A 16,803-nucleotide genomic window follows, 5' to 3' on the forward strand; every position below is an offset into this window, starting at 1 on the left:
AGGCTACCATTCCAGTGCCATCTGGCCATTCTTAGCCCCAAGAGGCTCCTATGAACTTGAGGAGCAGAAGAGTGTCAGGTTTGATTTCCTGCCCCCTCTCCAGTTCTCATTTAAATAGTATTAAAATGGAATGGCAAGATAATATAAGCCCAATGGCTCCTAAATGCATGCAATTACTACCACAACCCTTTAAAGCTGAATCTCAAAAAGTTGGGTAAGGATTAAATAACAGTGAATATGCACAGGATCCATCCTCTGCTTCATGCACAATATAGTCATTTTTAAATTATCTATCTGTAAGAAATAGTTGGCAAAAGATAGCTAATAAAATATGGTGCCGTAAAAATATATTGGAAGCCAGAAAGCTAGAACCTTAGTTTCTCAGGAAGCTGAGACATGGAGGATTACAGTTTGAAGCCAGCCTGAGCAGCAAAGTTTGTGAAACTCTATCTCTAATCAACCAACAAAATGTTGGACTGGAGGTATGGTCCAAGTGGTAGACCACCAACTGTGAGCAAGTAAGCTAAATGAGTACAAGGTCCTAAATTTAATGCTCAAGACTGCCTACCTACCCCCAAGAAAGAAAATGAGATCATTTAATTTCTTATAATGTTCAACAAATCTAGAGGGAGGCAGCCACTGTGGCTTCACAGTCTTGGGAACTTGCTCTGCTCTATCTTCTCCTGTGCCATTCAGACCCTTGGTGTTGTCTGCAAGTGACTTTAAGACACAAGATGGCTGCAGGAGGTGCAGTCAGCATGTTCAAGTTCAGCATGTCTGGGAAGTTGCAGCAGACCATTCGCCAGCTTTTCCCCCTCATCTAAGACGTTTTCTCAGAAGTCTTTCCTTGCAACTTTGACCTATAGTTATTTGAACACCTGGACCCAGCCAATGTGACCGAGAAATGTCTGATAGAAATTGCCAAATGCTCTGAATAAATTGCCAAACCCAGTATTCCAGGTGTGGAGTGGAACTAAAAAAGAGAACACAGCTGTATGTACAGAGGGTGCCTGAGCCCTAAGGCCTCCAGCTTGCTGGCGAATTTGGTCTGAAATAGTCAACTAATCGTGGCTCTGATTTTCCATGGCAGGCTAGAGAGTTGTGAAGCTTACTTTTCTTGTGGTTCTTGCAGTTCACGATCTCTAACGTTCTTGGAGTGTGTCTCCACTCTGCCATCTCCTCCTACTGCCTCTTTTCTCTATCTTTTCATCAAGTTGCCTACCTCCCAAACCATTCTCTCCCCAAAGTCAGTGTATGGTGGTGTGTACAGAGGACTGTAGAGTGAGTCACAGTTCCAAATTGAAAAACTCATCCAAGAATCAAGGAAATCGTCACATTTATTGAGCCTTACCTCACTCTACGCTATGGATGAGGAGCACACTTTGCAAGGCCAAAAACCTTTGTAATCTGGATCATGAAAATGTCTTCTAAGCTCCGTGTCTTTCTGACACCTGGCAGCCCTGAGAAGAAATGTTGTCAAGTTCACAAAGCTTTGCTATCTCAGGCTCCATTGACAGCCTTGGAGGAAAGATGTCAGCTGCCAGGTCAGAGAAGGTGAGCACAGTTTTTAACCAAAATTTACCAGTTTCTCAAATTGCTGAGGGTGAGAATGAGCTTCCTCCAGCAAATGCAGGAAAGCCTCAGCTTGTTTTCTATCTGCTGCAGTATACCCTCTGCAGAAAATGCACAGCAAGAGCGCCCAGTTTGGCAATGGGCAGGTCTGACTACCTGCTGGGGTACAAGCATGTTGAGAAAGGTCTCTGGGACAAAGGGCTGGACATCTACCCACAGAGAGAAGACAGACACCTGGGAAATAGTTACAAATGCTGCAAGAGGACATCAGGCTTGAGTCTGAAGTGAGACATCTGAGATCTTTTATTAAAATAAAGTAAAATAAAATAAAGAGGTCTATGGCCTATGACCTATTGCCATACACACATTCCAATCCTGCCTAGCATCTTGGAGCCAGATGCAATTAGTCCCTGCAGCTGAACAATCCTATTCCAAGCCTTGCTCTGTCACTAACTCCTGTGTGACTTGGCAAACGCTTTTAATCCCGAGCTTGTCAAGCAGGTTGAAGATTCCAGGGGTTTCTGTCAGCCCTCAGGGCACCTGGGAAGCCGCAGAGGCCCAGGCTGGCCCCACCCTCCAGTGAGCAACCTCGCCCTTTTCTTCCTTGCTCCCTTCTCATCCCATTTCATGGATCGTTCCTGGGCTCATTCTAGGAAGTAAAAGAAGATTAAGAAGTTCTAATTACTTGTCTGTCTTCGTGTGTCATCTCTAAGTTTCTACATCGTGACTATTTGGGAAGATGTGTATACAAAGAGCTTCATATGCATGTAGTAAGTACTCAGCAATGCCTGTCCTGATTATTATATACTTAAGAAATGGCCATTGCCTGCTCCTTGAGAAGGAGGAGTTGAAAAAGTACTTCAGTGGGTAATAGAGAATTGCTGGTTTTCAGCTCTATTCTCCTTCTTGTCCTCTCTATACAAAACCTTCATTAGCCCCAACCTAACAAAGCGAGGGAATTTCCTAATGCAAATAAGCAGTCACTACTTCCAAATCTGAAGTTCTCCATCTACTCCTAGCATGCCTCCTGCATCCCTTTCTCTAGGAGAACCTGGTACAAAGGGAATACTGTGGGCCTTGAAGGTACTTAGCCAAGATGAATTACTCTTCACTGAGGGGATAGTCTGCTCTAAGAGGGTTGTGCTTTCAAACACATGATTAGGCTGTGCCATGAAAACATGCAAATCAATGCACACAATGAGTAAAAATCCTGGAAAATAAACAGGGGTACCACTGCAGAGTTCTATCTCTCTCTGTCTTTCTCTCTGTCTCTGCCTCTGTCTGTCTGTCTCTCTCTCTCTCTCTCTCTCTTTCTCTTTTGGTAGAAACTTGGAGAAAAGGAGACAGCAGGCAACTAACTGAATGAATTCCTCATTTACCTTTGTCCTGTGCTTCATTGAGAACCATGCAGACAAATTGCATGGTTATATATCTCCTAGATCATTATGTGACATCTCCCCCCTGACCAAAAGGTCCCTCACAAAGGAACTAAAAATACATATATTATATAAAATGCTAATAAATATAAATAAATTAGTATGTACAACAGACTAATAAATACACAACACTACATTTACATGTATGTATACAGGCATAGATATACAAAACATGTCCTTGGAGACTATTAACTCCAGGCAATTCTTATTTTAGAATAAATGCAGTGATAGTTTGGGGCTATATTTATTTACCTTTAGACTGGTTTTCAAATGTCCTTAGCTTAGCATTTTTTAGCCTTAGAAAGAAAATTAGTAATATAAAGGATTTCTCAGCCAGCTGCTAGTGGCTCATACCTGTAATCTTACCTACTCAGGAAGCTGAGATCTGAGGATGGTGGTTCCAAGATAAGGCAGGAAAGTTTGTGAGACTCTTATTTCCTACTTACCACCAGAAAACCAGAAGTGGAGCTGTGGCTCAAAGTAGTAGAGTGCCAGCCTTGAGCAAAAAGAGCTCAGGGATAGTGCCCAGGCTGAGTTCAAGCTGCAAGACCAACATAAGAAGAAAAAAAAAGGATTTTTCTCTTATATGTGTAATCTACAAAAATGTCTGTTCATTTGAAAACAGTTCTAAGGATGTTATAAGGATGAGAGCTTTACGTGGCTGAATACTATAAATCCTGTATCAAGAGCACTAGATGTTTTCCCTTTTTCAAGAAGTCACCAATATGTCCAACATGTCCACTCTTTCATTTGTTGTCATCCTCTCAGACAACAAGCAGCTACCAACCCACTGTGCCATTACATTCAGCAGGGGCTGCCAACTTGGAAACAATCAGGATTGTGTCAGTGAGAAGAAGAGTAAACACATTCTCCTGTACGTGACAGAGACTACCATCCCAAGTCACCCAAAAGACCAGCCTTTCTGCCCCACAGACCAGCAGATGGCAACACTTTCTTTTAAAATACAAAATCAGTCCTTATGCCCTGTAGATGCCAGCTCCTACGGGGAGAAACAAAGAGGTAGAGCAGCAGACAGAAGAAAGAGAAGGAAGAGCTATCACCAAGTCTCCTGGCCCAAAGGACTCTCTGCAATGAGTCTCTGGCTCTCTGTTTCTCTTCCCTGCGTGTTGGCCCAGTTTGGAAGATGGTGAGATGTCATCTCTTCCATGCAGGCTTTCTCTTGTCTTTAGGAAGGTCCTGCAGAGGTGTCTCTCACCTTCTCTGGGCATCTGCTGGGGATGTGTCTCTCTTGCATGGAATCCCAGTTTCACATGCTCCTCAAGTGAGCTGAGGAGACGAAAGAGGGTGTCTTCAAGGCACTCATCTTTAACACTTTTACTCATTACATTGTCAGGAAATGGGGTGCGGCCTGGTCCCTGTGCCAGAGCCATATACAGCTGTGATCTCTCCAGGAAACATTCATCTACTTAAGAAATGGCCATTGCCTGCTCCTGGAGGAGGAGGAGGAGGAGCTTAAAAAATATCTGAGTGGGTGATAAAGAATTGCTGGTTCTCAGCTCCATTCTCATTCTTCTTATCCTCTGTACACAAAACCTTTGTGGCGGGCTGGGAAGGTGGCTCAGTGGTAGAGTGCTTGCCTTGCATGCATGAGGCCCTGGGTTCGATTCCTCAGCACCACATAAGCCCGAAAAAAAAAAGCTGGAAGTGGCACTGTGGCTTAAGTGGTAGAGCATTATCCTTGAGCTGAAGAGCTGAGGGACAGTGCCCAGGCCCAGAGTTCAGGCCCTCTACCGGACCCAAAAAAAAAAAAAAATCTTTGTGGCTCCATTATCAGACAAAGGGGCACCAGCTCGCACGAAGAGAGGTTTGTAAAAAAAAAAAATTAGGAAATCTTTCCACTCTCACAATTTCTTTTCATTTCTTTTTCTTTCTTTCTTTTTGGTGCTAGTACTAGGGCTTGAACGCAGGGCCCCTCACACCCGCAGCTTTCTTGATCTGCTGATACTTTACCACTTGAGCCATGCCACTAGGCCAGCATTTTACTGGTTAATTGGAGATGGAGACCCACAGACTTTTCTGCCTAGGCTGACTTCAAATCGTGAACTTTTAGGTCTCAGTCTCTTGAGTAGCTAGGATTATAGGCATGAGCCACTGACACCAGGCTCAGTCACAATTTCTAGTTAAGGTCATGGAATAGAATAAAAATCCCAGATTCAATATTTAAAACCTAAGAAGGAACTTTTACATCTGGTTTAAAAGTGCATTGAACAGGCACAGGACCTAGCCTAGCTTTTTTAGATGATTCCCAATATACCTGCCCTTGTCCTTGTCTGACCTCTAAAGCAAAAGTTCTGATAAAAAAAAAAAAATACTGCAGAAGTGTCTGCTAACTGCAGCTCTGAGATTCCTTTTCCTTACCTGTAAAGAGAATCCATAGCTACCATTGAAGAAGTGCCTACCTTATGTCAGGAACTGTCCATGTGTCTTTTGAAGACCCAAAACTGTCTTGGTAGTAGGCATCACTGTTGCCATTTTCCAGGAGAGGGCGCTAGGGCTTGGAAAGGACCAATCTGAGCCACATTGGATTAACTCAAGGAACAGATAACTGGATTCTTTCTTTTTCTTTTTTCTTGAACTCAGGGCCTGGGCACTGTCCCCAAGCTTTGTTGCTCAAGACTGGTGCTCTACCCCTAGAGCCACAGCTCCACTTCTTTTTTTTTTTTTTTCTGGTTAATTGGAGATAAGAGTCTCATAGACTTCACCGCCCAGTCTGGCCTCATACTATAATTATCAGATCCCAGCCTCTTGAGTAGCTAGGATTACAGGTGTGAACCACTGATCCCCCAGCTTGTGGATATTTTTAGTTAGATACAAGAGAATCACATCAATTATAATTATTAACAGTAGTGTGACCATACTGTAGAATACTTCAATTCACCATAGTCTCTGAAAGATTTTCCTTGAGGGCCTTCTAGAGAAGAGAGTACATGATTCCTTGACCCATATTAGAGGGCATTCTCTGGCCATAAGCACAGCTTCTTTCCTTCTTGTTCAAATGTTGATGTATAGAGGCTGTGGTTCAGAGGACACGGCAGCCCTCTGTTCCCTCCCAACTTTAATTGGAGCACTGTCAGGCTCAGTAACTAATGATGTGCTGCCCTCCCTGACTGATCACGCTGCCCGTCCCCTGAACATAGCTGCTACTGTCCACCTGGACTCTGGTTTGGCAGAGAAATCATAAGTCGTTTCTTGGACACAAAGAAACACTGGCAGTCCCAGACAAATTGCTTTTCTCCCAGACACATTTGTAAAAATTGCGTCGGCTTCTCGGACAGTCAATGAAGTGAACAAGGTTACTTAGGTAGACTAGACAGAGAGAAACAGAGACAGAGGCAGAGACAGAGACAGAGAGAGAGCCTTACATCCCCCCTGAAAAAGAACCCCACAATGCTCTTGGTGAACCAAGAGCATTGGAAAGAGGACACAATGGTAGGCTGGCTGGGCCCAACTCCTTATGGCTGGAAGCTAGCGGGGTATTTCTCTGAATCCAGTAAGCTCTTTCTCAAGGGAGACAGCAGTGATGGAGACACTTCATTACCTGCCATCTGGAATTCATGACGAAACACAAATGCTTCCAAGAGAATTCACACTCCATTTCTCTCTGAGGCCCTGTGATTTCTCATCTCATCCTGTTCCCAGTCTACACTTCCTCAGGACTAGCCACCATAGCAATGTATGCAACAATGTCTTAGGCTTGCTGGGCATTTACAAAAGAAAGCAGATGCTTTGTGAAAATGAAGAAAATGGGTAACAACCATCTCAGCCAAACCCATGTTTGGTGAAGATTTTTTTTTTGACTTCTGAGTGTTATTTTATTTATTTTGTGTTGTTATTTTTAAGGAGTTGTACAAAGAAGTTACAATTCCATAAGTGAAGTTATGACTACAATGCTCTTGGACAATGTTACCCCTTTCTTCATTCTGCCTCCATTTTCCTCCTCCCATCCTTACCCACTAGTTGCATAGTTCATTTTTTATATAATGTACCTTGAATACAATCCTTCTTCCTCCTTCCTCCTGTGATCCCCTCTACCTCCCTCACACATTTTCTGGTATTCTTTTTGATACAGAGTATATTAGTGTGCCAGGCACCAGTAGCTCACACCTATAATCCTAGATACTCAGAAAGCTGAGATCCGAGGTATATGGTTCAAAGCCAGCCTGGGCAGGAAAGGCCATGAGACTCTTATCTCCAATAAACCACCAGAAAACTGGAAGTGGTACTGTGGCTCAAGTGGTAGAGTGCTTACCTTGAGCTGAAGAGCTGAGGGGCAGCACCCAGGCCCAGAGTTCAAGCCCTGTGACCATCACCAACAACTAAAAGAGTACATTAGCAGGTACTCTTAGCAGTACATAAGTATACCATCCACTAGTCAGTTTGTGTGTACATGCATTGAGCCCTATGTGTGTCATCATACCTAGTTGTATTTTAGATCTAGCTTCCACATATGAGAGAAAACATGTGCTGTTTGTCTCTCAGAGCTCATATAATATGACTTATTCTAGATCCATCCATTTCCCTGCAAATGACATAATATTATTCTTTCTGATGGATGAGTAAAATTCCATTGTATATAGGTCCCACGTGGTGAGGATATTTTTAAAGACAAGCTTGGGCTTCAGTGGCAAGTCACATAAATGCAGTCCAGTGCTAGACCCCAGGAGATGGCTGATAATTGTCATGTAGAAGTGAACGACCTCAGGGATGAAGACTCACTTCATCCATTGGCTAGATCAGCCCGCCCCATCACCCCAGAGCAAATGGTTATGTTTTGTTGTTCTTGTTTGGAAATGGTTAAGTCTTTGTACATCCCAAGAATCCTGCAAGAAATCAAAGAGCTGGTTTTCCAAGAACCTCCTCCACCGTGAGCTCAGATCTTTTGGTATCCTCCTTCCCTTTACAACACCCTCCTCCACTAGACAACAAGACCCAATCCCCCCCAGGACTCCATTCTCCCTATTCATATTTTAAATCCCTAAAATCTAACAAAGATATATAGAGGCTTTACCAATGTTTCCGATGGATGAATGAATGAATGAATGAATGAATTGGACAGTGACCAGAATTGGGTATCAGGAGATTTACTTCTAGCCCCAGCTCTGCCATTAAATGAATATGCAACTTCAGCTTCAGGGCTCAATTGCACCATCTACGAGATAGGAAATAACATGGATGAGCAGCTGACCTCCACTTCGTTCCCCTGCTCAGTACAGCTCTGTGGGTCTACAGAAGAGGCTCAAGGTCCTTTGAAGAAGTGGGAGGGAAAGGAGTTTCTGAGCAGACCCTCCCAACTTGACTTAGTTCTATACTGGGCTCAAAAAAAGACTTTAAGTGGAAAAAAAAGTTCTACGACCAAGAGAAAGCTCTGTTTTTGTTCAATTAAGGAAATAAGTGTGCACATGATCTTTTGAAGCTAGATCCTATCAATCTGTTAAAAAGGTCCCCACCCAAGAATAACATTATTCTGTAACCTACCTTGGGTAATTCCCACAGGCCCTGTACCTGCCATTCTAGCCCCGCCCTCCACCCTCCCCTTGCTCCCAACTTTTCTCTGACTGGCAAATCCTAGCTCTCCCTTCAAGATGCAGCTCAAAAGTCTTTCCCTACCCCACTTTTCTGCCTCCTCCCTGCTTCTCCAGGAGCCAAATAATATGCGCCCCAACAGCCACATTCACTCCCTACTAGACCCAAAAGCACCTCATAAATACTCTGTAGTAGTATTAACTTCTTGGAGAATAGGGTCAGCTGTTTATTAAGTCCCTCCTGATTGGAGAATAGATGCTTTAAGGTCTACCTTACCCGCAGGTTGTGTCTCTAGCATTGATTGACTGCAGTGCTCACTTCACTAGGTACTTAACAATGTATGTCACATAAAATAAGGCCATTAGGAAGTCAGAAGTTATTTAAGAAATGGCTAAGTCTAGCTACTCAGGGGGCTGAGATCTAAGGATTGTGGTTCAAAGCCAGCCCTGGCAAGAAAATTCATGAGACTGTTATCTCCAATTAACTACCAAAAAACCAGAAGTGGCTCAAGTGGTAGAATGCTTGCTTTGACCTGAAGAGCTCAGGGACAGCGCTCAGGCCCAGAGTTCAAGCCCCACAACCGACAAAAAAAGAAAATGAAAGAAAGAAAGAAAGAAAAGATGAAAGAAAGAAAGAAATTGTTAAATTAGTTGGTAATTAGGTTAGGGAATTAGCCAAAGCAAACTGAGATACATGCACATGCCTAGATGTGCAGAATAATTAACATGCAAATGTAAATAAGCACTGATTTCTTTTTTCCAGGTGAAAAGAATACCTATTTAGAAATACTTATATTGCCAGGCATTGGTGGCTCATGCCTGTAATTCTAGCTACTCAGGAAGCTGAGATCTGAGGATCATGGTTCAAAACCAGCCTAGGCAGGAAAGTCTGTGAGACGCTTATCTCCAATTAACCACCAGAAAACCAGAAGTGGAGCTAGGGCTTAAAGTGATAGAGTGTTAGCCTTGACCAAAAGAGCTCAGGGACAGCACCCAGTCCCCGATTCAAGCCCCACAAATGACAAACAAGAAAGAGAAAAATATTTATATTTTGGTGGTTTCTTTAGTGAAAGGTAGAGGTACTAATGTCCCCCTTAAAGAACTTTTAAGGAGAAGAAGCTCTTCTTCACCCTTTGCCCATTTCCATCTGGGTCTTTCTCCTTGACTGCCGCTGAGGGTAGACAATGCACCCCCTGGTTGTAGGACAGTCATAGAGAGCCAGGATAGCCATGAACACCCGGAGATGAGAGGCAAGGCAAGAATCTACAGATTTTCTTTGCTGTTGGTCAGTCTGGGGCACCATTTAGAAGTTCAACGTCAAACAAAGACAGCCCAGGAGCATTGAATCTCGGGCTGGCTCTTTCTTCCTACATATTATAGAACCATAAACTTTTGACCTGGAAAGACCTGCACATTGAAAAGACCTCAAATCACACATTACCTGAAAGACACAAGAGGGAATTCAGTGACTATTTCAAACAGAAAAATTCCCAACCCTCTTTTCAATATGTAAGTCCTCTCTGAGTGTAATGGTTCATTGGCTGGCAATTTGTCCAGTTAAGCAAAACTGGTATCGAAGTATATCAAAACACTAGGGTAGGTTGGAGATTTAGCTCAGCAGAAGAGCACTTGCCTGGCATGTATAAGGCTCTGAGTTCAATGTTCAACTCTGGGAGAAAAAAATACTAGGGATATGACAAAATATGAATTGGGATGTGTTTACAGTCTACTTAAAGAGTGGTGGTTGTGAATATGTCAGAGTTTCGAATTACTAGGAATCTCTCTTACTCCCGGAAGACCTGCTGAAATTAATCCTTCAGATGTCTTAAGGTCCCTCTGATGGCTGCTTGCACCTTGGTTATTGCATTCTACATCAATTTTCTCCAGCTACATGATGATCCTTTTGGAATAAATGCATCTCTTCCTCTCTAATCACTCAAGAAATGTGACATCACTCTGCCAATAATGCAAGGCAAAAATGATTAGGAAGGTAACTTTGGGTTAAAAAATTTTAAATAAATTATCAAATTAAATGAAGATTATTTATATATTGATCTCTCATTTAGAATAGTGATTCTCCATCCTAGTGTAACCCTCCCCCATTTTTATAATAGCATTTTGTAATGCTTTCTTTACTATTCTCCACTGAGAACTGGAAGTGATGCTGTCTTCTTGTATACTTAATTTTCTTAATTAATATCCCCCATGTGTGAAAGGTAAAGGCATTGCTAATAAAAGCTATAGTTAGCAGGATGTCAGTGGCTCACGCTATAGTCCTACCTACTCAGGAGACTGAGATCTGAGGATCACAGTTCAAAGCCAACCTGGGCAGGGAAGTCTATGAGACTCTTATCTCCAGTAAATTACTCAGAAAAAGCTGGAAGTGGCACTGTGGCTCAAGTGGTAGAGCATTAGCCTTGAGCACAGAGAGGCCCAAGGACAGGGCCCAGGCCCTGAGTTCAAGCCCCAGGATCAGCAAAAACAAAAGCAATAGTTATTTCTTTGTGTAAATACTGGACATGGGGACATTGGGAGACAAAGCAAAGCCTTCAGCAAATTGCAGCCCCTTATAGAAGCACAGTGAACACAAATATGACAAATGCTAACCCCCTTAGTGCCCAGGTTGCTTGAGCCCTCTGAGTATAGTTGCTGTTAATAACATGATTTCAAAAATGATGGCCAATTCTGAGGATATTCCAACCAAAACAAATTACAGCAAATCCTCCATTTCCCCAGTTGTTGCAATCCTAGAAAATGTGTCCAACGCCATACCAAATGAAAAAATAAGTTTTGTGTTTATATCTAAAGTGGCATAAATTCAGATCCAGAAATTATAAACAAGTTTGCGCTTCTAGATACCCATTAGGACCCTGAGAAGTTAATGTGTGACTAAAAGGAATCCTTTAACTCCATGGGACAACTCCATGCCGAGCAGAATGGCTCACAACCCAGAACACTATAGATTTAATCCCACAAGTGTTTATAACCATCTTAAGACTCAGAAATGCTCCCAAGATTTCCAAAATCTCCCTGGGAGTCAGCATACCTTTGTGGAGAGTCACTGGTTTGCAGTATTTTCTCCAGAGTGTTACCTCTTGACTCAAATAAGTAAGAGTTTCCTCAAGCTGTGAAACCAAAGACTGATGAATTTACAGAGCTCTGCTTACCTACTTGGTCCTTTCCAGTCACCTGTGTGAAGGTAAGTAATCCAACCTTGGACATTGAGTTACCAGATAATCTAAGATTAAAAAACCAAAGTTGCCGGGCGCTGGTGGCTCACGCCTGTAATCCTAGCTACTCAGGAGGCTGAGATCTGAGGATAGCGGTTCAAAGCCAGCCCGGGCAGGAGAGACCGTGAGACTCCTATCTCCAATAAACCACCAGAAAACCGGAAGTGGTGCTGTAGCTCAAGTGGTAGAGCGCTCGCCTTGAGCTGAAGAGCTGAGGGACAGCGCCCAGGCCCAGAGTTCAAGCCCCACGACCGACAAAAAAAAAATAAAAATAAAAAATAAATAAATAAATAAAATAAAAAACCAAAGTTTCCCTTTTCGTGTTTCTTTTTTATTTCTTCCAGAAAATAAAACAGATTCTCTGATGTTACAGTAATTTTGAAATCAATGAGGACTAACAAAAATTTCCCCATTTTTTTCCCCCTAGATGTTTGGGCTTATAAATTCTCACTCTTCATCACTAAGCTTCAATGTCAAGTGTAATAACCTCTAGTGTCCGCTAAAAGCCTGGATTCCTGTATACAAACAACTCAAAAGGGTTTGAAAATACTATACGGCCCTTTACAGTATATGCAAAATAACAGAGCTTTTGGAGCAAAAATTGTCTTGGGTGTTAATTGGCTGACTGATTTTTTTTTCTCATACTCACTCCAAGCTATAGTCATCAGAAACCCAGCAGGCCCTTGAGAAGTAACTGACAGGCTCCAAAGTCGGCCTCCTCTAGGCTCAGCCACGGCCTCTTCCTCTGACTCAGGAAGAAGGGGTTGGTCTCTCACAAGGCCTAATGATCACTTGGCTTTTCACTGATTACTTTGGGCAAGTGACTTCTGATGGTGAATTGGGTGTTTTTAACATTTGATTTTGCGCATTGGGTACTGTGGAAAGAATGTTGATTACATAAATTTACAGTACTGACTGGCTTAATACAAGTTAAATCAAGAGTCAAATCCATGCCTGTTTCAAAAGTATCAGTTGGAAAAATTCTATCCAAGAGGAGAAATTTTTTCCTTCTAAATCCTTCTTCACATAACACTGAAAATCAACTTAATCTGGATGTGCAAGTTCAACTCTCAAGAATCCTGAAACAAATAAAAAAGTCCTCTAAGCCTTCAGGAAAATATCACCTGGCCTGCATTCTTAATCTTCACATGATCACTGCCCTTCTCATGGAGGAGGCCTTTGGGGCCTACTTTCAGACTACTTCCTTTTAATTTTAGGCTCCTTCTAACAGTTGAAGCATCCAATGGTTACATTTCAGAATTTGAACATCAGAAGCGGCAATTTGGGAATGAGGTGGTCTGATTGTTCCAGGCAAACGCCTAGATCACCAAAAAAAGAAGTAACAATTGACAGTCTAGGAAAGAACTTGGAAAACTCCTACAAAGTAAAGAGTTTTGGCCTGCAAACTAAATGTAAATAGAAGCCTGCATTGTTTAATGTGGGGATGAAGCTGACCATTCCCCTAAGCATCTCCATAACACAGGACAACACATGAGCTATGAAAGAAGAGTTAAGTGATATCAGTCTTTTTTGCAGCAAGTCTCAACAGATATCGTCATATAGGAGAAAGATAGATAGATAGACAGACAGATAGATTGATTTTTTGGTGCCCATCCTAGAATGAACTCAGGGCTTGGGCACTGTTCTGAGCTTTTCACTCAAGACTAGTGCTCTACAACTTGAGCCTCAGCTCCATTTTTAGTTTTGGGGGATTAATTAGAGATAAGAGTCTCATGGACTTTCCTACTCAGGCTGGCTTTGAACCTCAATCCTTAGATCTCAACCTCTTGAGTAGTTAGGATTATAGGCATGAGCTACCAGCACCCAGCCACATAGGAGAGGTTTAAGAGAGCACTTCACATAGTACTTTTATTTGACAAACAAGAAAACTGAATGTAAAGGGTAGAACCAACCCAAGAGCCAAGCCCACCTGGCCTGTGCCCCTTCCACAGGGAGGCGAGAGAGGAGCACATGGCAGTGAATCACTTATTGTGTTCATGTTTTTGACATTTGTGTGCTTGCTTGCTTGCATTTCACTCCCTTCAAAAAAAGAAAAGAAAGGTGCTCTCTCTATTCACATAAGAGTAAACTATTGTCTGGTCAAGAACCTCAGGGTTGGCCCTCAACAAAATTGGGACTGAGGTAGTTTATCTTGTAGTCTCCTACATCCTCCCCCATGGTATACCAGCTTTTCAATACTGGAATCAAGTATATTCTGATTGCCTTCGTTTAAAAGTGTTTTTTAAAGGAGAGTGGTTCGAATTGCACTCAAAGTGATTCATTATACATTCACGGACCACATAACAATGTTTAGGGCCATGAAGGAACATATGTGTGACTGAGGTCCAGTAGGATTATTCTAGACCTGGAGAATCCCCATTGACCATGATATTGTAGCTGCTACTCACATTGTAATGTCTATTCCTCACTGTTGGCGGTGATGCCGGTGTAAATGAATGTACTCTGCTGCCAGTTTATAAACGTACAACACTGCCAAGTGTGATGGTATACACCTGAAATCCCAGCACTGAGGAGGCTGGGGCAGAAGGATCATAAATTCTAAGACCAATCTATGCTATATAGGGATACTCTGTCTCAAAAAAAAGTATAGCATATACAATTATGTGTAGCACATAATACTGGATAATGATAATAAATAACTGTTGCTAGCATATGTATTTACTGTGGTATATGTTTTATTTGTACTTTAGAATGGCCTTCTTTTTAATAAGATTTACTGTAAAGCAATGTACTGCTTTACACCAGCAGCAGCCTTGTGTATCTAATATTCACTCATTCTACTAGTTCTATCATTTTCCCCTGGCTAAACATAATCGTATATTGTTTTCTTCAACAGTCTCAGTCATATGAGTATGAATATATACACATGCACATATGTATTATGTATGAATACACACACACACACACACACACACACACACACACACACACCATATAGCCTAGGGGAGTAGTAGACTACATCATAGCTTTATGTGAGTACAGTTCTATGATAGTTACCCAACAATGGAACATCCAAGAATGCACTTCTCATAATATGTCCTGGGATGTCTGCCTGCATATAAAACTTCTCATCTTTGTGCATATGTTCTTAGAGTCCAGACATTCCCAATATCTCCTACCAAGATCACTAACCACCAAGAGATTACTTTGTCTCCTGACTTCCGCCATCTGTGTGTGCTTGACTCCCTCTCAGGTGTGTGCTATGCTGAGTTTGGAGTTCGAGTCCCCAAGACCACAGGATCAGCCTACACCTACAGCTATGTCACTGTCGGGGAATTTGTGGCGTTTTTCATTGGCTGGAATCTGATCCTGGAGTACCTGATTGGTACCGCAGCTGGCGCCAGTGCTCTGAGCAGCATGTTTGACTCCCTGGCGAATCACACCATCAGCGGCTGGATGATAGACACGGTGGGAACGCTCAACGGCCTGGGTGAGACCCCAACATCTTCTCTCCCCAGCACAGAAACTTAGCCAAATGAATGCCTTCCCCTTTCCCAGTGCAATTTGGCAAAATGTGCCAAGAACTTTAAATACTCTTGTTTGGTTTTGCAAAATAATTCCTCATCCTGAGCACAGTGTGTGTGTGTGTGTGTGTGTGTGTGTGTGTGTCTGTCTGTCTGTCTGTCTGTCTGTCTGTCTGTCTGTCTGTCTATACTGGAGCTTGAACTCAGAGCCTGGGCATTGTCCCTTGGCTTTTCTGCTCAAAGCTGATGCTCTACCACTTGAGCCACAGCTCTACTTCTGGTTCTTTGGTGATTGGAGATAAGAGTCTCGTAGATATTCCTACCCAGACTGTATTTGAACCATGAGCCTCAGCTCTCAGCTTCCTGAGTAGCTAGGACTATAGGCATGAGCCACTGATGCCCTCACCACAGTCTTATCTAAGGAGGTTAAGCATTCTTTATCTGAAATGTTTATAATTAATTCTTTGAATTTAAAATTTTTCCCCAAGCTTGAGAATATTTGCCTAAACATGATTACATATCTTAGGGACAGCACAAAATTTTTTTGTTTCTCTTATACACATAACCTAAAAATAATCTTATTCGATTCTTATGATATGTTTGTGCATGGAACAAGATTTTATGGTGTTGAAATCTCCACCCATGACATTACAGTGGCACTCAAAAATGTGCAGACTCAAGACCACTTCTGACTTTAAAATTTCAGAGTAGAAAAGCTCATCCTACAGTAATATAACAATTAGGAAGAATCTAATTGATAAAATTGCTGAGGAACCAAATACCATGACATGATTATAAGCATAAAGCCAGGCTCCAGTGGCTCATGCCTGTAATTTTAGATGCTTAGGAGGCTGAGATCTGGGGGTCACAGTTCATAGCTAGTTCATAGCAGGTGGGAAAGTCCCTGAGGCTCTCATCTCCAATTAAACCACCAAAAAGCTGGAAGGAGAGCTCTGGCTTCCAGTAAAAAAGCATAGCACCTAGGCACTGAGCTCAAGGCCAGTACCAGCACAGAACAAAATAAAATAAAAAAGATTACAAGTACAAAGACCATGCTTGAGTTCATAAGCTTTTAGGCCTCCTGTGGCCCCAAAATTAGGCTGGTCATCTCTTTATTTTACAGGTAAAGTCCAGAAAGATGAGGAATGAACCAAGGCCCCACCCCTGGCTTTGGCAAGAAGTTCCACAGAATTTAGTCCCCTGGCTGTGGTAGCAATGCCTTTTTCCCTCCATGGAAGGCAGGAGTCCCCCTGCCAATTGGCCAGGCCAAGAGGCCAGGACCTGCACATTTTCCCTCTGTGACCACACACACACACACACACACACACACACACACACACACACACACACAGAAAGAAATCCCTCTTGCAGGATATTCTTAGGAGACAAACACAAAAGCACAATACCTATGTGCATCTGATCATATAAAATAATATTTATCGAAATGAATGCCAGGAAATGGAAACATGTTGCTGTATTTGTTTTCTTTTCCTTTTGTCTTGTTTGTTCATCTATCTGTCTTTAGGAGTGCAAAGGG

General features: G+C 42.4%; 1 protein-coding gene across 1 annotated transcript in view; it reads left to right on the plus strand.

Annotated features, from left to right (window-relative positions):
• The window catches only part of Slc7a14 (solute carrier family 7 member 14), a 47,346-nt gene that overhangs the window by 2,769 nt on the left and 27,774 nt on the right, over nt 1-16,803 (plus strand). The window contains exon 2 of the mRNA XM_042678908.1: nt 14,996-15,232. Coding sequence (XP_042534842.1) covers nt 14,996-15,232 — 237 coding nt within the window. The remainder of the gene's footprint in view (nt 1-14,995; nt 15,233-16,803) is intronic.

The sequence above is a fragment of the Dipodomys spectabilis genome, unplaced genomic scaffold, assembly GCF_019054845.1.
Source record: "Dipodomys spectabilis isolate Male_0828 unplaced genomic scaffold, ASM1905484v1 ptg000050l, whole genome shotgun sequence".
Classification (NCBI taxonomy): domain Eukaryota; kingdom Metazoa; phylum Chordata; class Mammalia; order Rodentia; family Heteromyidae; genus Dipodomys; species Dipodomys spectabilis.